Raw genomic sequence first — 24,546 nt, forward strand, 5'->3', positions numbered from 1 at the left:
CATGATTGTATTGAGTAGCGGGGCTGGCTTGAAAGGCCTGGTGGTCTACTCCTGCTCCTATTACTTGTGTTCTTGTGTCCAAGGGTGGGAGTAACTCCATCTGCAGGGCATTGTAGTTTGTTTATTGAAATTTGGATTGGCCGTGCTTACAATTAACAGTAAATGGTCAAGTGAATAAAACGTTTGACATTTGATTGTACTTGCCATGTGTGTTTTTGAACACATCTGCTATGAGATTTCCTCATTATTATCCATCTCTTTCGTTATTTTTCACCAGCCTTTTCATTCCATCAATTATTTCTTGCCACTTCTTAACTGGTTTCAATCCTTATTTCCTAAAGTCTTGTCTTGTTAATCTCCGTTGGAGGTTTGTGGTTTACTTTCGTTGTGGGGGCACTTTCCTGTCAATCCAATTAAGCCTGTCCATTTTGCATTTTTAAATAAAAATGTTATTCATTCATCATGACTCTCTCAATATTCCAAATCAGATTTCAGATGCTTGCTGTTTTTGGATTATCGGCATCTGTGAGCAATTAACCTCTTTAAATATAATGTACATTTTAGATTGGTTATGCTTTTGTTTAGAGGTCCGTCTAATGGATGAAAGTTGATCATACTCATTATATTGGCAGTCTGGACCATATGGCACGGTAGCACAGTGGTTAGCACGTTGCTTCACAGCTCCAGGGTCCCAGGTTCGATTCCCGGCTTGGGTCACTGTCTATGTGGAGTCTGCATGTTCTCCCTGTATCTGCGTGGGTTTCCTCCGGGTGCTCCGGTTTCTGCCCACATGTCCCGAAAGACGTGCTTGTTGGGTGAATTGGACATTCTGAATTCTCCCTCTGTGTAAATGAACAGGCGCCGGAGTGTGGCGACGAGGGGATTTTCACAGTAACTTCAATGCGGTGTTAATGGAAGCCTACTTGTGACAAAGATTATTATTATTATTACGGAGATGCATAAGCATATTGACATGGCATAGTCCTTTTTAAGGGAAGGAAGTTTGCTGCCCTTCTCCGGTCTAGCCTATTTATGACTCCAGATCCACGGTAATGCACGTGACTCTTAACTGCTCTCTGAACTAGCCCTGCAAGCCTCTTGGTAGTATAGGGAATGGCAAAAAATGCTGGCCTTGCCTGCAATAGCCGCATCCCATCGAGGAATAGAAAGAAACAGTGATGCTCTTTATGAATTAAACCTTTATCTCAACGTAAAAAGTTATTTTCAGCCTCTTTAACCTTTATTCTTTTCGAACACCTGTGCTGGCTTGAAGAATATAATGACACTTTTTAACTGTTAAAGTGGAAATAAATGTTATTCGTGGTGTATTTGGGCGACGCCAAAAAGCAGCATTTTGATCTTTAAGCGTTAGAGGTGTCTTTGAAGTCCACTCCGGGGGGGGGGGGGGGGGGTTCACAATTAAAGGTTCCCCAAAACTCAGATGTTGGGCCCCATCTGGCTATGAGGGGAGGAGAGCTAATTTCCTTCAAGTGTGTCTTAAAAGATGAGTAAAGTAATAATAATCTTTATTAGTAATCTTTATTGTCGTAAGTCGGCTTACATTAACACTGCAATGAAGTTACTGCAAAAATCCCCTCGTCGCCACACTCCGGCGCCTGTTCGGGTACACAGAGGGAGAATTCAGAATGTCCAATTCACCTAACAGCACGTCTTTCGGGACTTGTGGGAGGAAACCGGAGCACCCGGAGGAAATCCACGCAGACACGGGGAGAACGTGCAGACTCCGCACAGACAGTGACCCAAGCCGGGAATTGAACCTGTGACCCTGGCACTGTGAAACAACGTTGCTAACCACTGTGCTACCATGCCACCCTAGTAGGAGTGCCACTCTGACTGCTCTTGGACAGACGTATAACCGGGACAAACCACTCTGACAAACGAGAATGATTGCATGCCTGTGGGTAGCAGTTATACAAGATGTGATTTCATCTGTCAAATGTTTTTTCCCCAGTGATGAATATTTTATTCAAAGCAAATAGCTCAAATTGTGACGAAGCTGTCAAATTGTCAGCATGGGTATTTCAACGTTTTAAATAGATAAATATGCTGCTAGTAACTTTACACCTTAATTGAATAGAATGGATCACCATAGCTATACAAAGTATGGCACTTGGCACTGCAGATTCAACAGATATTAGAGCCAACAAAAAGATTATAACAAATACACATAGTGGGCTTCAAAGTTTCAGTGTCTAACAATTTTTACGGAAACAGAACCACAGATAAATTTAGAACCTTTTGCCAGCACGGTGGTGCGGTGGTTAGCACTGTTGCCTCATGGCGCCGAGCACTCGGGTTCGATCCCGGCTCTTGGTCACTGTCCGTGTGGGGTTTGCACATTCTCCCCGTGTCTGCGTGGATCTTGCCTCCACGACCCAAAGATGTGAAGGGTAGGCGAATTGGCCACGCTAAATTGCCCCATCATTGGAAAAATGTTTTAAGAAACCTTTGTGTTTTTCAGTCCTCTTGGTGAATGACTACTCCATGTTGTGCTATTTCATAGAATCGTTCTGGCATAAGAGGGGGCTATTTGGTCTGTTGTATCTGCGTTGGCTCTCAAAGTGAACAATGCACTGATTCCCACTTCCCCACTTTCTTCTCTAACCCTGCACATTCTTCCTTTTCAAGAGTTACTTTTCTTTCATGACTTCTTTTTGTCAGAAACTCGACATTGTTCAACTTGATTTCTGGTACTTGATAGTGTCATTACGTACAATTTTCTTCAGTGATCTTTCAGGAATTAACCATTGTACTTGTTCCCGTGCTTGGCCCAGGTTTGTCCTGCTGTCATTCTATCTTTCTCTTTTTCGTGAAGGTTTGTGGAACAAAGATAACCGTTCATGTTTCAATTTGTTTCCAAAATGACAACTTGAATTTTGTTGCGCTTTTAACTGGAATAATATCCTTCAGTTCATAGAATTTACAGTGCAGAAGGAGGCCATTCGGCCCATCGAGTCTGCACCGGCTCTTGGAAAGAGCACCCCACCCAAGTCCACACCTCCGCCCTATCCCCATAACCCAGTAACCCCACCCAACACTCAGGGCAATTTTGGACACTATGGGCAATTTAGCACGGCCAATCCACCTAACCTGCACATCTTTGGACTGTGGGAGGAAACCGGAGCACCCGGAGGAAACCCACGCACACATGGGGAGGATGTGCAGACTCCGCACAGACAGTGACCCAAGCCGGAATAGAACCTGGGACCCTGGAGCTGTGAAGCAACAGTGCTATCGCCGAAAATACATTAATATTAAGCCGCATGAAGTGTTTAGACTGGTGACCAAACACGACTGTCTTAAAGTAGGAGGTTGGGGAGGATGTGATGCCTGAATTTAAAGCTTTGTCAGAGAAAGCCTGATGGCCGTGATGGAGTGGTTAAACTTGGGGAAACGCAAGGCTGCAAAGATTTGAAGAGTGCTGCAAGGCTGGAGGAAGTTCAGAGCTGGGGAGAGGTGTTCCTTCCACAGAAAAGTGACATGAGCCAACTTCCTGGGCACACGTCTTTGAATATAGTTTCCGAGGTCAGGCAGAGCATGAGCTTTCATCATGTAACTAAGATGGGGAATGAGTACAGCAGTGCGGCATTGTTTGCGGAGATTTTTGGCGCTTTCCGAACTTGTTTTCATTTCTAAAAAGTGCTTCACACCTGCATTGGCAGCATGCCTTTTCTCTTTCAAAGTGCTTGACAGACAAGGTCTGTTGTGGTTTTTCCTTTAGATTTCTAGAATATACAGTTTCTGTTCATTTTTTTTTAAATTCCCTACTTTGTTAACATGACTTCAATCAGTGTGTGTTTGTGTAGTGGCAGTTAGAATATCACGTGCACAGAATCTACAGGCTTTATCACTTTATCCACATCACGGCAATGAGGGATGCAAAGGTTGCACCTGACTTGTGATCTATTTCCTGTTTTCTGTAGATCGGATTACACTCGAGTTTCACATTCACATGAACACTCCAGCTTTTAAATTGTCTCGGGTAAATTCAGTGCAGCAGTGGAACTAAGGCTGACAGCTAATTAACGTGACGGGCAGCACGGTAGCGCTGTGGTTAGCACTGCTGCCTCACGGCGCCGAGGTCCCAGGTTCAATCCCGGCTCTGCCTCACTTTCCGTGTGGAGTGTCGTGTTGGGTGTTCCGATACACAAACGAACCAACACGGTTGTAGATGGTACAACTCTGTTTTATTATTCTGTACAATAATAACTATTAACTTCTGGCTGTGGTTCGTACTTCACCAGCTAACCTGTGGACCCAGCCCTGGCACTATCTCAGTGAGGCACTCAGCACATGGTGTATGTCTGAGTGGCACGCTGTGAGCTCTGTGCTCTGAGCTATCTCCTGGTAGAATGAGCGGGAACTGTGGTGTTCCCTGTTTTATAGTGCGTGTGCTCTCACTGGTGATTGGCTGTGATGTGTGTGTGTGTTGGTTGGTCCATCTACCTGTCCATCAGTGTGTGTGTGTGATTGCACCATGATCTGTTAATATGGATATCATGACATCCACCCTTTTCACAAGGATATGTGCCTACATGGTAATAAATTTATCATAGAATTTACAGTGCAGAAGTTGTGTACTGAGTGCGGCTGAGTGTGTGTGCAATATTTACAACATGTAAATGAGGCTAAACTATATACATAGGAAGGTGTCAGGTGCAACAGAGCAACGAGGTTGTACCACAAACAAAACAAGTGCAATCATCATATATCGAAAGAGAACTCCTGGAACGACAAGAAACAAACACGTTAACATTATTGCACAACAAATCAGTGAGTCCAATGTGCAAACAGGCTCATAAGTCCAGTCTATTAGGCGGGCGACGAATTCAGGTTGACCACCTCAAGGGTGGGTCAGGATCCATCGGCTGAGGAATGGGCCTGGCCACGGGCAAGAGAGGAATAGGCAGAGTGGCAGGAAGCTCCACAAAGTCGACATCAGGGACAGCAGGAGGGCGTGGCACCGGTGCATGATCACGTAGCGAGCGCGGAAGCAGCCGAAGAGCCCGGCGATTACGCCGGCGAATGGAGCCATCAGGCATGCGAACCAGGAACGAGCGGGGAGCCACGGGGCGGAGAACCTCAGCAGTTGCCGACCAGCCACCCTCCGGTAGGTGTATGCGGACTTTGTCTCCAGACGCCAGGGCAGGAAGATCAGTTGCCCGAGCGTCATGTGCCACCTTCTGCTGAGCACGCTGCTGTCGCATCCTTTGCAGTACTGGAGCATGGTCGGGTTTAGGAACATGAATGGACGGTACAGTGGTCCTGAGGGCGTGACTCATCAACAGCTGGGCTGGCGAGAGGCCCGTGGACAGATCCATCGGCCGAGCGATAGGCCAGCAGGGCTAAACAGAAGTCAGATCTGGCATCAGCAGCCTTGCAGAGGAGCCGCTTCACGATATGGACGCCCTTTTCCGCCTTGCCATTCGACTGGGGATGCAAAGGGCTGGACGTCACGTGTGTGAAGCCATATGAAGCGGCAAAAGAAGACCATTCTTGGCTCGCAAAACAGGACCCGTTGTCAGACATGACGGTGAGTGGAATGCCATGGCGAGCGAAGGTTTCTTTACATGCTCTGATGACAGCTGATGATGTCAAATCGTGCAGGCGTATGACCTCCGGATACTTGGAAAAATAGTCAATTATAATGACGTAGTCCCTGCCGAGCGCATGAAAGCGGTCCACACCCACCTTCGTCCAGGGGGACGTTACTAACTCATGGGGCTGAAGTGTCTCAGGGGGTTGCGCCGGCTGAAACCTTTGGCAGGTGGGGCAGTTGAGCACCATGTTGGCGATGTCGTCGCTGATGCCCGTCCAGTACACAGCTTCTCGGGCCCTCCACCTGCACTTTTCAACCCCAAGATGGCCTTCGTGCAATTGTTCGAGGACAAGCCGGTGCATGCTGTGTGGGATCACAATCCAGTCCAACTTTAGGAGGGACACCATCAATGACGGCCAAGTCGACCCGGACATTGTAGAATTGTGGGCACTGCCCCTTGAGCCACCCTTCCGTCATGTGGCGCATCACACGTTGTAGAAGGGGGTCAGCCGCAGTCTCACGGCGAATGTGGGCCAGACGTGCGTCAGTAGCCGGCAGATTGGCCGATGTGAAGGCGACTTGTGTGTCGACCTGGCAAACGAACCCCTCCGATTCGGGCGGTGTATTCACTGCTCTGGACAGGGCATCCGCGATGACGAGGTCCTTTCCCGGGGTGTAGACAAGTTGGAAGTCGTACCTCCGGAGCTTGAGCAGAATGCGCTGGAGGCGAGGGGTCATCTGGTTGAGGTCCTTCTGAATGATGCCGACCAGGGGGCGATGGTCGGTCTCCACGGTGAACTGCGGAAGACCATACACATAGTCGTGGAATTTGTTGATTCCGGTTAACAAACCCAGGCACTCCTTTTCAATCTGCGCATAGCGCTGTTCTGTGGGGGTCATGGCCCGCGAGGCATAGGCGACCGGTGCCCATGGTGCAGTGTCGTCCCGTTGCAGGGGTACTGCCCCAATGCCGGACTGGCTGGCATCAGTCGAGATCTTTGTGTCCCGAGTAGTGTCGAAGAACGCCAATACCGGGGCGGCGGTGAACTTGATCTTGAGCTCCTCCCATTCCTTCTGGTGTGTGGGCAGCCACTGGAATTCTGTTGTCTTCTTGACCAGGTGGCGAAGAGCCGTTGTGTGCGAGGCCAAGTTGGGAATAAACTTCCCCAGGAAGTTGACCATCCCTAGAAAGCGTAGCACTGCCTTCTTGTCTGCCGACTGCGGTATGGCTGCAATAGCTGCCAGCTTGTCAGCATCCGGACGGACCCCTGACCGGGATATGTGGTCCCCCAGAAACTTTAGCTCAGTTTGGCCAAAAGAACACTTGGCTCGGTTGAGGCGCAGGCCGTGATCTCGTATCCGTGCAAAGACACGCTGGAGACGACTGATGTGCTCCTGTGGTGTGGTGGACCAGATGATGACGTCGCACCCCTTCGATGCCCTCCATCATCTGTTCCATGATGCGATGAAACACCTCAGATGCCGAGATGATGCCAAACGGCATCCTATTGCAGCAGTATCTGCCAAAGGGAGTGTTGAAGGTGCACAGCTTCCTGCTGGACTGATCCAGTTGAATCTGCCAAAAACCCTTTGAGGCATCAAGCTTGGTGAAAATTTTAGCCCGGGCCATTTCGCTCGTGATTTCTTCCCATTTGGGTATGGGGTTGTGTTCCCTCATGATGTTATTGTTCAGGTCTTTTGGGTCGATGCAGATCCGGAGCTCGCTATGGAGCTGACCCATGGCGTTGGCTCCGTGACCCGAGAAAGCACTCCTTGGTCCTGCAGCTGCTGCTTGAGGCGGTCTTTGAGGGGTGCTGGGACTCTACGAGGTGCATGAATGACCGGGGTGGCATCCGGTTTGAGGCGTATTCTGTAAGTGTAGGGCAGTGTGCCCATGCCCTCAAACCTCCTGGTTGTGGGCGAGGAGCGACTGGAGCTGCACCCTAAAGTCTGCATCCGGGAAATCGGATGTGCCTTCTGGAGACAGAGTGTGTACCCGCTGAACGAGGTGGAGGATCTTGCACGCCTGTGCGCCTAGCAGAGAGTCCTTCGAGGATCCAACTATCTCAAAAGACAGTGTGGCTGTGTATGAATTGTATGCAACTTCAAGCTGGCAGGACCCCATGGCCGGGATGACGTTCCCGTTGTAATCAACCAGCTGACAGTGGGATGGCCGAATCGGTGGTTTGACCTTCAAGGTGTGGAAGGCTGACCATGCAATGAGATTGGCGGAGGCACCAGTGTCTAAGCGGAATGTGATTGGTGATCGGTTGACCGTTCATCGCCCGGATTAATGCTGTGCACTGGCATCGGCTGGTGGGTCCTACTTGGGGACATCCGGTTCACGTCTATTACCGCAACGCGGAAGGGTTCCAGGTCGTTGGTGTCACCGCGGTGTCTGCACGTCGTCAAGGTATGACTCGGTGTATGGGGGCTGAATGGCCCACACGTCCCTGCGAGGCTGGCCGAATTGCGGAGGGTTGGTAGGTTGAGCTGCTCGACAGCAGGCAGCGTAGTGTCCTATGTTGCCATCGCGGAGGCATTGTCGAGTTTTAGCTGGCCATTGCCGCTTTGAGTGGGCGGATCCACAGTTGCCGCACATCGTGACGTAATGGCGTTCGTTGCGCCACTGCGCATGCGCGGTGCGGTCCTGCATAGAGCGCGCCTGCGCATCACGTCCCTCTGCGTCGACGTCCCCTCTTTTGTCGCGTACAAGCGCAGGAGGCCTCGGAAAGCGCGCGAAATGGCCGCCCTCGTCCGGGCCGCGGGCCGGGAGGAACTCGATCGATTGAACCCGCTCGGCCTCATAGGACACCTGCCGTGCCGATTCGGCCGCCTGGAATTGGGAGTACCGGCTGGTCGCGTTTTCGTGGAGGACGCAGGTTTCGATGGCGGTGGCTAGGGTGAGGCGCTTTATTTTGAGGAGCTGCTGGCGTAGGGTGTCCGAGGTGACCCCAAAAACTATCTGATCCCGAAGCATGGAGTCGGAGGTGGCCTCATAGCCGCAGGACTGCGCGAGGATACGGAGGTGTGTCAGATAAGATTGAAAAGGCTCATCCTTACCCTGCAGGCGCTGCTGGAAGAGGTACCTCTCGAAGCTCTCATTAACTTCCACACTGAAGTGTTCCTCAAATTTTAGAAGGACCGTCTTGTACTTCGGCTTGTCCTTGTCTTCCGCGAATGCCAGGGAGTTGTAGATGTGGATGGAGTGTTGCCCCACCGTGGAGAGGAGGAGGGCGATCTTCCTGGTGTCCGATGCATTCTCCCTGTCTGTGGCTTCTAGGAAGAGCTGGAAGCGCTGTTTAAACAGCTTCCAGTTGACACCGAGATTTCCAATGATTTGGAGCGGCTGCGGCGGGCTGATGGCGTCCATGGTGCAGGATGGCGGATCGCTGAAGAGGTGCAGGTAGGTCTCACAGTCGCTGGTGAGTTTCCAGTCCTGGTAGCATGTCGTGTTGGGTGTTCCGATACACAAACGAACCAACACGGTTGTAGATGGTACAACTCTGTTTTATTATTCTGTACAATAATAACTATTAACTTCTGGCTGTGGTTCGTACTTCACCAGCTAGTCTGTGGACCCAGCCCTAGCACTATCTTAGTGAGGCACTCAGCACATGGTGTATGTCTGAGTGGCACGCTGTGAGCTCTGCGCTCTGAGGTATCTCCTGATAGAATGAGCGGGAACTGTGGTGTTCCCTGTTTTATAGTGCGTGTGTTCTCACTGGTGATTGGCTGTGTTGGTTGGTCCATCTACCTGTCCATCAGTGTGTGTGTGTGATTACACCATGATAGTTAATATGGATATCATGACATGGAGTTTGCACATTCTCCCTGTTTCTGCGTGGGTTTCGCCCCCACAACCCACAGATGTGCAGGGTAGGCGGATTGGGAATGCTAAATTGTCCCTTAATTCAAAAAAATGAATTGGGTATTTAAATTTATTCCAAAAAAAAGCTACATAAGGTGAATGCCGACTCCAGGGAACATCTGCTTGACCGTATTTATTGTTCTGATTAACCTTTTACGTAAATCAGCGACAAATGCGTTTTTATGTTTTAAATCCCTGATCATTCAATAGCATTGGATATCCGAAATAATATGCATATGGACCAGCATTGGAATTTTGTTGAGATAATCATCTCTTTCAATATTGCACTTTCAATTGTATGATGTTCAAGCTTTCGTTTACACATGACTTGAAAGAGTAATTTATCTGACAGTTGTGAACAAGCTAAAAAGTCAATTAGCATTGATGATTGTATTGGTTTCAAATGTTCCTTCGCCTCACTGCAGAATTTGATTACAATCCTGCGTGAGTTAATTTGGACGATGTTACATGTTTGCCATACACCTGTAATTGGGAATATATTTTCATTGTGCTAGTTTTCCTGGTACTAAAGTGATATGGTAGGAACTGCTTGTAATAATGGTGCATCCAGTGACTTTTGTCTCCATGCCTTTCCCTTCGTAAGTTTCCAAACCGGGTGAATGGCTGCCCATATAGCGGGCTCCCTGTGAGACACGAGGCTTGAAACGTTAAATTACTGCAGCACCCACTCGTCCCAGCCACCTTGATAAGCGTCACTGCAGTGATTCTACTTTACACAAGAATCTTGTTGCTTCAGAAGAAATACCTCCGTTACTTTTGAGCATTTCAAATGGGGTTGTCACCAGATATTGGCATCTTTTCAGAGTAGTGAGTTGCTGATGATGAAAGCTCCATACTCTCGTAATTCGATATCATTGAAGATTCACAGTACTTTGTTCATAGAGATGATTTCTTTCAGAAGTGAACGCACAATAGCAGCTGCTCACTGTGAAAGAGGCACAGTCTGGAAAGAGGAAGTCATTTCAGAAGCTTCAGTACAACTTTATAGGATCTTATTCCATATCACCTTTTTTTCTCTTGACCTTTTAATAAGAATAATCTTTATTAGTGTCACAAGTAGACTTACATTAACACTGCAATGAAGTTACTGTGAAAATCCCCCAGTCGCCACATTCCGGCACCTGTTTGAGTCCACAGAGGGAGAATTCAGAATGTCCGATTCACTTAACAAGCACGTCTTTCGGGACGAGGAAACCCACACAGACACGGGGAGAATGTGCAGACTCCGCACAGACAGTGACCCAAGCCGGGAATCGAACATGGGACCCTGGCACTGTGAAGCAAAAGTGCCAACCACTGTGCTACCGAGCCCACCAGTGGGATTGGAGGTGATCCGCAAGGCCGGATTATATTGCCTATCCCGAAGTGCCCTTTACCTGTGTGGCTTGCTAGCTAGGCCATCACAGAGAGCAGTTAGGAATCAACCATATTGCTGTGGGGTGGAGTCACATGTCACTCCCTAAAGAACATTATTGAACGAGATGGGGCGTTTCCAAAACTTGACGCTGGTATCATGGTCACCATTATTCAGATGATCTTTTAATTCCAGATTTATTAATTTAATTTAAATCCCACCGGCTGTCATGGTGGGATTTGAACCTATGACGCAGACCATAACCTAGGCATCTGGATTACCAGTCCAGTGACATTACCACTGGACCAACATCTACCCCATTACTGAAATGGTAATGCCAGTATTTACAGACAAACGTGCGTACCTCACATTCATGAAAGAAACAGCATCAGTTAATGGGTACTGTGAATCTTCAAGAACAACTAATTAATACAAACCTCATGCAGTCCTTCTTCCCCTCTTATTATGATGGAAGTAATCTGTATTTTATGATACCTCTGTTGCAAGGATCTGGAATAATTCTGGTATCCACCAAGCGTGGGTTTCAAATCAAACCTCTTTCAGAATCTACATTTGTTCGCTTCATAGAGGTGTTTATTCTGCCTGTACGAGAATTAGCATGCAGCCTCAACAATCCTTTTTGCTCCAGGTGCCACCTTTTAATTGGTATGACTAGACCACAGTAACACGGAGCCATGCCAAACCTGATGAATCTGTTCAGCATTGCTGCTCGTGATGCCAATCATTGTGTTATGCGCCAGAGTTTAGAAAATTCCTAAGTATATTATGGGGTTCACCAGACCTGTAATTCAGGTGTTCACAGTAATCTATGGATAACCCTTAATGAATTCCCCCTTAACTGTTCCAATTCAATAATAAGATCCCATAAACCAAAAAAAACCTTTTTACCAAAACCGCAGGTAACTATAATCATTGGGTTTCTTCCTTTGAATAACTCTTTAAAATTGAAAATAGAGAGACAGGCCAAAATACGTCTCTGTCTGAGTCTACAGCAGCCAAAGGTGAAAACGAAAGTGAAAACATATACAGCCACAAGCCAGCTCCAAAAACTTAAAGCGGAAGTTAAAACTCCACAGAGCCACAGCCCAGCTCCACCCACTCAATGACATGACTGAAGCCATGTGATAAGCCAAAAACATTTCTTAAAGGGACACTCCCATGACAATTGCTAGTTCTCCAAATGACATTGGGCCATCGCAGTAGCTCTGGCCTTCCACCCGGAAGAAGAGGGAGGCGATTGTACCACTCGCTCCCCTCCTGAAGGTAAAATATATCTCATGTTCCTGGGTAGGCAGTGAAAATCAGACTGGGTAGCCCTGTCTGTGTCAACTGGCACACCTTGCAATCTTTGAAGTTGATGTTGTTTCATACAGTTCTCATTCGCAGATATTACCCACCGACATGCGTTGTATAAAATTGCTGTTTGTTTATAAACAATGTATTTGGCCTTGGGTGACTGTGCGGAGTTTGTACGTACTCCGCGTGTCTGCGTGGGTTTCCCCCGGGTGCTCAAGTTTCCTCCTACAGTCCAAAGATGTGCAGGTTCAGTGGATTGGCCATCCTAAATTGCCCCTTGGTCTCCAAAGGTGTGCAAGTTGTTAGATGAGGTTGCTCACCTCATCAGTGCAGGAAATGAGGTAAGTGCGGCTTGGGCGGCGTGTTCCCGACCTACGCCCCAAAAAGCGGCAAAGCCCAGTTAAATAGCGGGGTTGTCCTGGATGCTGCAGGGACCGAGATATACCCCGCTATACACACACAAAACTGGACTCTTTTTTTGAGCATTAAATCGCGCCGATAGAATTTGCAGATGGATATAGATAAGTTGAGTGAGTTCATAAAACTCTGACAGTTGGAATATAATATGGGAAAGTGTGAAGCTATTCACTTTGGCAGGAAAAATAAAAAAGCAGAATATCACTTAAATGGGAACAACTGCAGAATGGTGACGTGCAGTGGGATTCGGGTGTTCTAAGTCTAAGCAACTTCTTGTGCTGTTCTGTACTAATACATCATACAAATCTATTCTTCTGTCTCGAGAGGCATTTGCACATCAGGTTCCGGAGTGTTTTCCGTTTTCCACCGACTTGCTGCATTCAAGTCTTTCGAATTGATTTCGGCATTCTTTCTGTGTTTAACTGGAATGAATCATATTGGGAGACTTCAACCACAAGAGTGCAGCATTGCTACTCATTGAAATGTAACATACTATAGTTACCCATATCGAGCAAATAATGTCTATTGACTTAAGTTAGCCGTTTCTGTATTTGATTTAGTTTGAAGGTGACATCCCTTACGATGGGAAATTGGAACCGTACCAATCCATATAATTTAGTTCTTCGGCCCTATTCCTTTCATAATCATGACACTAATTTACCCAACTTTCTGAGGCTCTGTTCTGAAAGATTGCTGCCGGCAAACAGAATATGAGGAACATCAGTCTCTTCTTCCAATTGACTTTGTCTGTGAGTGAATTTGGCCGTGAATTTGCTTCCATAACTGCGGTCAAAATGAGGTACTTGCATGATAAGAGTGCCTTGTGCTCTGTCGTGAGCTGAATTAGCTTCCTCCGGTGCTGTATAATTTTAGGATCGTCACAAGGGTCATGTGGTTTGCTGAATCTCTGCCTTCCTTTCTTCGACAGGGTGTCTGCCGATTGCCAGATGACAATGATGGCAGTGATTATCCATTCAGGAGAATTGACATTAGGTGAGTGAATTGCATCATGAATCATAGAATTTACAGGCAGAAAGAGGCCACTCGGCCCATCGAATCTGCACCGGCCCTTGGAAAGAGCACCCAACCTAAGCCCACGCCTCCACCCTGTCCCCGTAACCCAGAAACCCCACCTCATCCTTTTGGGCACTCAAGGGCAATTTATCATGGCCAATCCAACTAACCTGCACGTCTTTGGACTGTGGGAGGAAACCGGAGGCCCCGGAGGAAACCCACGCAGACATGGGGGAGAACGTGCAGACTCTGCACAGACAGTGACCCAAGCCGGGAATCGAACCTGGGACACTGGTGCTGTGAAGCAACTGTGCTAACCACTGTGCTGCCGTGCTTGAACAATCTCAAACGTCGCCCAGAATGAGGTGTAATGCCGGCTTTCTTTTCCTCAACGATTTGCTTCCGTAAAGATTGTTTACCTTTCCACTCTTCCCCAATCTCAGAAAGGAAGTTAGGGACCATGTCAAATCTAAATTGACTGTAGGTTGCAAACTCTCCATCGCTGCTGGGAAATGGTGCTCAGAGCAAGTTAATATAAAGGCCATATTATTCTCTATTGTCATCTGGTAAATTCGAACCATCTCACCTTTTTTCCTCCTGTTTGTGAAGTGGCTTGGAGTGAGGTTTTCTTTTTTACATTAAAATTATTCTCTCTTGTGAAAGTTGACAAATGAGCTGCTGTGTCTCACATTCTTGGCAAATAATATGAGCTTGTTATAACTACCTGTTGGTCCCTGTCCAGCATATCATTTTGATGGTTAAATGATTGCAAGTAATAATTAATGTAGAGTGCTAATATTCTATAGTCTATGTTCTTCCGATGGTTTTTGTTTATAGCTCAGCTTGGTTGTTTATGCCTCCTCTCTCAGATTGGATCAGTTCTGTGACCTCTTCACAGAATCCCTACAGTGCAGAAGGAGGTAATTCGGCCCATCGAGTTTGCACCTACTCTCTGAAAGAGTCCCTACCTAAACCCAATCCCCGTAGCCCTGTAACTCCACCTGACCTAACCGTTGGACACTAAGGGGCAATTGATCATGGCCACTCTACCTAACCTGCACATCTTTGGACTGTGGGAGGAAGCCGGAGCACCCGGAGGAAACCCACGCAGACACGGGGAAGGTGCAGACACCACATAGACCGTCACCTGAGGCCGGGATCGAACCTGGCACCGTGGCGCTGTGAGGCAGCAGTGCTGACCACGGTGCCACCATGCCACCCTCTTAGCATTCTAAATGCATAGAATGATAGACGTGTATAGCATACAACAAGACGAATGAGTCCATCCTGCCTATGCCAGTCCATTGTTAGAGCAATCCAAAACTAAACCCATTGCTTGTGCTCTCTGTTCATCGCCTTATGTTTGTTTGCTGCTTCAAATGTTTTGTCTGTTTTCCCTTGAAAGATGTAGGACATGATTGAATGGCCTTGTCACGCCCAACTTGGTGGTGTGACGAGGCTGTTTAATCTAGCGGGAGGCCTCTAATGAGATTTGCTCATTTAAATATATCTACGCTGGATCCTCCCGGGGCCCGGGAACTAATGGCCTCGCCTGGGAAACCTAGCCATGGTGCTGTTTAGCACTGGTCCACAGGCCAGGTTTCCCAGGTCATCGGAGCCCCCGGGTGGTCAGGCTCTTAACGGGATGGCACCCTGGCACCCGGCCACCTTGGCACTGCCAGGCTGTGCCGGTTGCCTGTGCCAGGGATCAGGCCCAGGGGTGTCCTGTCCTTAAGAAATGGGGTGAAGAGAGGGCCAGAGGACCCCCATGAGGTAGATTGGGGAGCAGGGGGGGGGGGGGGGCTGGCACGGTGTTGATGCCGAAGGAGGTTAAAAGATGGGGGTGGCATTCAAAAATGGTGCCCCGATCACTTCCTGCACTGTGATGAATGAGCTTGTCAGTGCTGGAAATGAGGTAAGTGTGACCTACAGAGAAATATCATCTTTGTCCCTCTCTTTGTGACACTTAAATTGATGAGTTTTTGTTATTGGTTGCCAAATCAAAGGAGTTAGCCTTTCCTAACCACCCTTCAATACCTGAATAATTTAAAAATACTGTGAAGTCTTTTAGCTTTTGCACCTCCATTGGTACTATTTCAAATCTCTCCTCATAACTACAGGTTTCCATTCCTGACATCATCCTGGTCAATCATAGAATCATAGAATTTACAGTGCAGAAGGAGGCCATGGGATTGTATGTCTATCACCAGATCCCTTTCCCATTGATATTAGCTTCCCCTTAAAGTGCAGCATCGATATCCTATTGTCCAAAATAACTATTCAGAGGAGCCTTTAAATCGAGTACAGACTGATTTCTTTAAAATAGACTTTAGTGTCCAAAAAGGTTGGATTGGGTGGGGTTACTGGGTTACGGGGATAGTGTAGAGGTGTGTGCTTAGGTAGGGTGCTCGTTCCAAGGGCCGGTGTAGACTCGATGGGCCGAATGGCCTCCTTCTGCACTGTAAATTCTATGATACAGACATGGGGTGAATGTGCAAACTCCACACGGACTGTGACCCGGGGCCGGGTTTGAACCCGGGCCCTTCGTGCCGTGAGGCAGCAGTGCTAACCACTGTGCCACCATGCTGCCCCCCCCCCCGACATAGATTATTGCCTTGGGCCCCAACAACTGAGCGGGTGAATCCAGCCATGTTGCGATTCTGAGCTTTCCAGTTCAAGACAATATCCTAAACTTAGTCCAGACAGGAAGATTGGTCTCCGTATTCCTAGGTTAGAGTTGAAAACCTGCTGGGAGCTGCTGCTTCCTGCTGAATAATATGAATGAAAGGGGGGGGGGGAACAGGATCTGTCTGAGTCATGATGTCCTCCCACCTGGCTTAAGGCCCTGCCAGTACATAATTATCAAGATTATGTGAACAATGGTCATTTAGTTGTGGTGCAAGCTGGCTGCTGGGGTCTATGGAATCATAATCTGGTATTAGCATTGCCTTCAGGAGAAAAAGAGCGATGGGGAGGATGCAGAGAGGATGCTGAAAAGGAAGTGTGTAAAACCAGCTCGGAACTGATTTTATATAAAGCTAGGGTTTGGGGACAAAACAAAATGCGGACGGTCCTTCATTTAATGCCAGAATAAATAGCTGTGGTTTTTCCTCCATACAATTAATAAATCCCAATTTGTGATGGTCAGGGTGGACTTGTAATTGATACATGGAAATTATAGCCAGAACACATTGCTCAATTGTTTCTAATTTGGCATCTGATTCTGCTTAATTTGTGTCTTCAAGTAGCCATTCATATAACAGATGGGTGGTGGTCTTATAATTGTGGGCCAGACCTAGGTGGAGATGCTTTATGTGTGTGGCCTCTAAGAGTAAAAGTATTTTTGTTTTAAAGTTTGTTTTAAGAGTCCCAGGTTCGATTCCCCACTGGGTCACTGTCTGTGCGGAGTCTGCACGTTCTCCCCGTGTCTGCGTGGGTTTCCTCCGGGTGCTCCGGTTTCCTCCCACAGTCCAGAGATGTGCAGGTTAGGTGGATTGGCCATGCTAAATTGCTTTTAGTGTCCAAAAAAAGGTTGGTGGGGTTACGGGGATAGGGTGGAGGTGTAGACGTAAGGAGACTGCTCTTTCCGAGGGCCAGTGCAGGCTCGATAGGCCGAATGACCTCCTTCTGCATTTAAATTCTATGATTCTAAGTAGCCTGATATCCCCAGCTACATTTTGGTTTCTGCCAGATGCTTTGGAGGAGGTGCCACATGGGCCGCTGGTCACAGGGCAAGGGATTTTGCATTTATTACATTTTTCAGTTATTTCATAAATACAAGAAAAGTTACTCTAAATAGGGAATTTACTAGAATATAAGATGGAGAGTGCCACAGGACAATGAAATCTGTCTGACTGAAGGGTTATCAAATGCCATCAAAGTTGCCTCGACCAGAGTTGAAATCCCAGAAGGACAAGTGAAAAACATTGTGGGATAAAATCCACGCATTTTTACAGCTTCTCGAGGACAACCAGGCTCGAGCAATAAAAATCCACCGTGCCAACAACATTTGAAAAGAGATGCTTGCCATCTCCATCGTGCAAAATACCCGTCTTACTCAACAATTTAATATTATAAAATCTAAGGCCCACAACGATGTTTACCTTTTTGGACACACTTCAGGTCACCATTTAATAGGACACGAGGAAAAACTGCCGATCTCCCACCCACTGTCTTGTAACTCTGAACTCCTTACCTTCCTCAGGCTTTTAAACTCCAAACTTAGGGTCACCGCATCGGTAGTCTTTGATTTGTCTTGACCTCGCTAACTTAATTAATTTTTTTTCCAATTAGGGGCTAATTTAGCATGGCCAATTCACCTACCCTGGAAATCTTTGGGTTGTGGGGGCGAAATCCACGCAGACACGGGAGGAATGTGCAAACTCCACACGGACAGTGACCCAGAGCCGGGATCGAACCTGGGACCTTGGTGCCGTGAGGCAGCAGTGCTAGCCACTGTGCCACCGTGCTGCCTTTAAATTTCAGGAAACGTGAACATAACTGTCTGTTCAGTGCTTTATGAAATAATCAATATTCGGAAATTAAGTGCTTTGGTTAAAATCTCCACCTTGGTTTTTTTGTTGTTGTTACTCAAGTCCATCAGTTCAGTAAATCTACCCGTAAAACGTTAACCACCTTTTTATAATATCCCTTGATAAATCGCTTCTAAATTTTGTCAATCTTAACGTCGTCAATCTCTCCTCATATGACAGTCCCGCCATCCCTGGAATCAGTCTGGTAAACCTTCGCTGCACCCCCTCGAGAGGAAGATCATCCTTCCTCAGATAAGGAGACCAAAACTTCACACCATACTCCAGGTGTGGCCTCACCAAGGCCCTGTACAATTGCAGCAAGACATTCCTGCCCCTGTACTCGAAACCTCTCGCAACGAAGGCCAACATACCATGAGCCTGCTTTACCGCCTGCTGCACCTCATGCTTACCTTCAGCGACTGGTGAACAAGGACACCCAGGTCCCGCTGCACACTCCCCGCTCCCAATTTACAACCATTCAGGTAGTAATGGGGTAGATTCAATGGTAATTCGATTGACCATGGTGGGCCCAGAAGATCTCACAGCTGGCCGGGGGGACAGTGTCGCCTCCTGCCACCGAAAAACATGCCACCTGCAGTGAGGCCAGAGAATCTCGCCCTAAGCAGCAGTGTAATTCATTTAATTTTTATCTTCATTTGGTCATTTTCATAAACGTCTTTTATGTTATTCATCAATTAAATCTGCTCTGACGTTTTTGGAATGCTTCTCCTGAAAAGGGACTGGCCAGTTTGAATACTGACTACTCCTGGTGGAATTACTGCAGTCCCAAAACAGTTCCCCACACCTCTACCCTATCCCCGTAACCCCACCTAACCTTTTTTGGACACTAAGGACAATTTAGCATGTCCAATCCACCTAACCTGCACATCTTTGGACTGTGGGAGGAAACCGGAGCACCCGGAGGAAACCCACGCAGACACGGGGAGAACTTTCAGACTCCGCACAGACAGTGACCCAAGCCGGGAATCGAACCTGGGACCCTGGAGTTTGAAGCAACTGTGCTAACCATTGTGCTACCAAGCAAAACGTGAAGAGATCTAACACTGGAGGGAAATGATACTAGCAGCACAAAATAAAAATCTAACAGACGGTTAGATGAGAGCAGAATGAAAGACGATCAACTGGATTACAGAAATTACAAGATATAGCAGTTCCTTTCGAGTGTAGATACTGAGAATGGCTCAAGCATCATATTTTGACGGCTGCTTCTGGGAGCTAACGGGCAACTTCAAGTGAACTGTGGTTAAGGTACCTCAAACAAGCCGTACAGCCATGACAGAATTTACCATCAACTTTACCATTCTGATGTAAGGTATGTTTTGCTGTTAGATGTAGCTGTCATCTAACTGTGCATTCTCATGCTTGATTTCCCAGCACAGGTTATCAGTTTAGATCAGCTTAGTCCGTATCATTGTGATTTATGTCTGGGTCTTTGTTTAGACCGAGTACAGTGGACCTCCCATACTCTCTACTCTTCATTGTTTAAATTCCCATCCGCACCGAGTCTCCATTTGAGGCGGACCACTTTCCTCAACCTTGCTGCAACTAACAATTTTCAAATTGAAGTCAATTAAAACCAGCTTGAGCTGCATTCAATTTTTTTTTTTAAAGAGATGAAATTTTGTCTATCGGAAGCTTGTGAGAGTCTGACCAGTATGATGAGAAACATAGCCAATACTTAAGAGGCATTATGCTATTTTATTGAGGATTCACTTCAGTTGTCAATATGAATATGGAACTGATTGATTCAGCTTCAGACGATATTGGCGCTTGGTCCTATTGTCATAAATGTAAAATGCCCTCTCTTGGATCTTCCTTCTATTTTGTTTTTAAATGATATGCTCATTCCTTGGATCTGACCCATAATACAAATGCTTACTTGACCGGCCTGCCATTGTTAACATGACAATTTAGACTGCAAGAAGTTAACGCTAATTGCATACAGTTTCTTTTTTTAAAATAAATAATTTTTATTAAAGTTTTCACAAAATATCAACAACAAATTGTAAAAGGAACCCAATAAAATTAAATACAAAACAAAACAAAACAACCCTGTGCCCCCTCCCCCTGTACATAAATAATATATTAACACCCGCCGAACACATAGCAAACATAACAAATATGGCCCCCCTCAGATCCCCCAGTAGAGACAAACACAAAAACACAAATAAAATAGAACCCCCCTCCCCAACCCCCCGGGTTGCTGCTGCTGCTGACCATTGTCTATCGTTCTGCCAGGAAGTCCAAGAACGGTTGCCACTGCCTGAAAAACCATTGACCCAACCCCTCAAGGCCCATTTCACCCTCTCCAATTTAATGAACCCTTCCATATCGCTGATCCAAGATTCCACGCTTGGGGGCCTCGCATCTTTCCACTGAAGAAGAATCCTTCGCCGGGCTACCAGGGACGCAAAGACCAGAATACCGGCCTCTTTCGCCTCCTGCACTCCCGGCTCCTCTGCAACCCCAAATATTGCGAGCCCCCAGCCCGGTTTTACCCTGGATCCTACCACCCTCGACACCGTCCTCGCTATGCCCTTCCTAAATTCCTCCAGCGCTGAGCATGCCCAGAACATATGGGTGTTATTTGGTGGGCTCCCTGAGTACCTAACACACCTGTCCTCACCCTTGTCCCGGTCATGTGTGCCCTGTGCAGCACCTTAAACTGTATGAGGCTGAGCCTCGCGCACGAAGACGAAGAGTTCACCCTCCCGAGGGCATCTGCCCATGTCCCCTCCTTGATCTCCTCCCCCAACTCCTCATCCCACTTACCTTTCAGCACCTCCACCGAGGCCTCGTCCTCCTCCTGCATCACCTGGTATGTTGCCGAGATCTTCCCCTCTCCAACCCACGCCCCCGAGAGCACCCTGTCCTGTACCGTACGTGGCGGCAGCAGCGGGAATTCCACCACTTGCCGCCTGGCAAACAACCTTACCTGTAGATAACTAAAGGCGTTTCCTGGGGGGAGCCCGTACTTCTCCTCCAGCTCACCCAGGCTCGCGAACTTCCCATCCACAAACAGGTCCCCCAACCTTCTTATCCCTGCCCTGTGCCACCCTCCATCTATTCTCCCTGGGACAAACCGGTGGTTGCCCCGTATCGGGGTCCACCCCGAGGCCCCCACTTCCCCCCTGCGCCGCCCCCATTGGAGGGAGCGGCAGCGGCGCCGTTGCCAGCGCCTCCAGACTCGTACCCTCACAAGACGCCAGCTCCAGTCTCTTCCATGCCAACCCCACCCCTCCATCACCCATTTGCACACCATCGACGCATTGGCGGCCCAGTAGTACCCACAGAGGTTGGGCAGCGCCAGCCCCCCCATCCCTACTCCGCTCCAGGAGTCCATTGCGCCCACACAAATCTCGTTATGCTTCTGTTGACCCGCCTAGAGAAGGCCTTCAGGATAAGAATGGGGAGGCACTGGAACAGGAACAAAATCCTTGGGAGCACCGTCCTCTTGACTGACTGTACCCTACCCGCCAGGGACAGCGGCAACGTGTCCCACCTCTTAAACTCCTCCTCCATTTGTTCCACCAGCCTCGTGAAATTAAGTCTATGCAGGGCCCGCAGCTCTTGGCCACCTGGACCCCCAAACACCTGAAGCTCCTCTCCGCCCTTTTTAGTGGGAGCTCGCCAATCCCCCTCTCCTGGTCCCCTGGGTGAACCACAAACAACTCGCTCTTCCCCATGCTGAGCTTGTACCCTGAGAAATCACCGAACTCCCTGAGGATCCTCATTACCTCCGGCATTCCCCCCACCGGGTCCGCCACATATAGCAGCAAGTCGTCCGCATAGAGCGACACCCTATGCTCCTCCCCACCCCGCACCAGCCCCCTCCAGTTCCTCGACTCTCTCAGTGCCATAGCCAGGGGTTCAATCGCCAGCGCGAAGAGAAGGGGGGACAAGGGACACCCCTGCCTCGTCCCTCGATGCAACCAAAAGTACTCAGACCTCCTCTTATTCATGGCCACACTCGCCATCGGGACCTCGTACAACAGCCTAACCCACCTGACGAACCCCTCCCCAAACCCGAACCTCTTCAGCACCTCCCACAAGTACCCCCACTCATAATAACGTTCAGGAGCCTCCGAACATTCGCGTTCAACTGCCTCCCCTTCACGAACCCCGTCTGGTCTTCGTGGATGACCTGCGGCACCCAATCCTCAATTCTCGTGGCTAAGACCTTCGCCAGCACCTTGGCATCTACATTTAACAACGAAATCGGCCTGTAAGACCCACACTGTCCCGCTTCAGGATCAAGGAGATCAGTGCCCGGGACATCGTCGGGGGCAACGCCCTCCCTCCCTTGCCTCATTGAACGTCCTAACCAGCAACGGGCCCAACAGGTCCACATATGTTTTGTAAAATTCGACCGGGAAACTGTCCGGCCCTTCCCCGTCTGCATGCTCCCTATCCCTTTGGCCAGCTCCTCCAACCCAATCCGGGCCCCTAATCCCGCCACCAGTCCCTCCTCTACCTTCGGGAACATCAGTTGGTCCAGAAAGCGGCCCATCCCTCCCTCCTCCAGTGGGGGCTTGGACCGATACAGTTCCTCATAAAAGTCCCTGAAGACCCAATTGATGCCAACCCCACTCCGCACCACACTCCCTCCCCTATCCTTAACTCCCCCAATCTCCCTAGCTGCGTCCCGCTTCCGAAGCTGATGTGCCAGCATCTGACTTGCCTTTTCCCCATATTCATAAATCGCCCCCTGGGCCTTCCTCCACTGCGCCTCCGCCTTCTTGGTGGTCAACAGGTCGAATTCGGCCTGGAGGCTACGCCTCTCCCTCAACAGTCCCTCCTCCGGCACCTCCGCATACCTCCTGTCTACCCTCACCGTCTCCCCCACCAGCCTCTCCCTCTCCCTCTGCTCTCTCCTCACCTTGTGGCCCCTAATGGAGATCAGCTCTCCCCTAACCACCGCCTTCAGCGCCTCCCAGACCACCCGGACCTCCCCGTTATCGTTGGCCTCCAGGTATCTCTCTATGCTTCTTCGGACCCGCTCGCTCACCTCCTCGCCCGCCAACAGCCCCACCTCCAAGCGCCACAACGGGCGCTGGTCCCTCTCCTCCCCCAGCTCTAGGTCTACCCAATGCGGGGCGTGATCCGAAATGGCTATCGCCGAGTACTCGGTATCCTCTACTCTCGCAATCAGCGCCCTGCTCAGAACAAAAAAGTTGATCTGGGAATAGGCCTTATGAACCTGCGAGAAGAATGAAAATTCCCTAGCCCCCGGCCTTGCAAACCTCCAAGGGTCCACCCCTCCCATCTAGTCCGTAAATTCCCTCAGCACTTTAGCCGCCGCCGGCCTCCTACCTGTCCTAGACCTGCAGCAATCCAGTGCCGGATCCAACACCGTGTTAAAGTCCCCCCCATTATCAGGCCCCCCACTTCCAAGTCCGGGATCCGACCCAACATGCGGCGCATAAAAACCTGCATCGTCCCAGTTCGGGGCGTACACGTTGACCAGGACCACCCTTTCCACTTGCAGCTTACCACTTACCATTACATACCTGCCGCCATTGTCTGTCACAATGCTCGACGTCTCGAACGACACCCTCTTTCCAACCAAGATTGCCACCCACCGATTGTTGGCATCCAGCCCCGAATGAAACACCTGGCCTACCCACCCCTTCCTCAATCTTACCTGGTCTGTCACCTTCAGGTGTGTCTCCTGGAGCATAACCACATCCGCCTTCAGCCCCTTCAGGTGCGCGAACACCCGGGCCCACTTAACCGGCCCGTTCAGCCCGCTTACGTTCTAGGTTATCAGCCAGATCAGGGGGCTATCCGCCCCCCTCCCCCGCCGACTAGCCATAACCCCTCCTCGGCCAGCCACGCGCCCGCGCCCCACGCCCAGCCCGTTCCCCGCGGCGGCAGACCCCCGTCCCAACCCCCTCTACTCGCTCCAGCTCCCCCTTGACCATACCAGCAGCAACTCGGTTCCCCACCCAACCTCCCCCACCCCCCCCCCAGCTAGGACCCCTCCCAGCTGCATTGCTCCCCCCATTGCACTCCCGCAAGTCAGCTGACTCCTGCTGACCCCGGCCCCTCTCGCCTCTCCTTCGACTCCTCCCATTGTGGGACTTCCCCTCCCCCTCCATTACCTACCAGCAGGTTCTCCGCCTCCCCCTTCGATCCCATGCGCAGGAAAAAACCGGCCCCGCCCCCTCCAGCCTTCAGTGCAGGAAAAAGCCCACGCTTTCCACCTGCCTGGCCCCACCTCCTCTGTCGCAGCTCATTTTACGGGCCCAGTCCCCTCACCCCCCCCCCCGCGGGGCCCATTCCCCCCTACCGGCCATCCACCCCCTACTCCGTTTACTTGCCCCCCTCCAAGAGCCCACCTGACAGACCCAATAAAAACAGTGCCCAACCCACCCTAACCACCCACACCGAACCAAAACTGAACAAGAACAAAGAACCCCCCCTCAAAATGTAACAC

General features: G+C 49.2%; 1 protein-coding gene across 1 annotated transcript in view; it reads left to right on the plus strand.

Annotated features, from left to right (window-relative positions):
- Window positions 1–24,546, plus strand: part of polb (polymerase (DNA directed), beta) — a 142,654-nt gene that overhangs the window by 95,379 nt on the left and 22,729 nt on the right. The window contains exon 12 of the mRNA XM_072485968.1: window positions 13,469–13,533. Coding sequence (XP_072342069.1) covers window positions 13,469–13,533 — 65 coding nt within the window. The remainder of the gene's footprint in view (window positions 1–13,468; window positions 13,534–24,546) is intronic.

This window comes from Scyliorhinus torazame, chromosome 20, assembly GCF_047496885.1.
Source record: "Scyliorhinus torazame isolate Kashiwa2021f chromosome 20, sScyTor2.1, whole genome shotgun sequence".
NCBI lineage: Eukaryota > Metazoa > Chordata > Chondrichthyes > Carcharhiniformes > Scyliorhinidae > Scyliorhinus > Scyliorhinus torazame.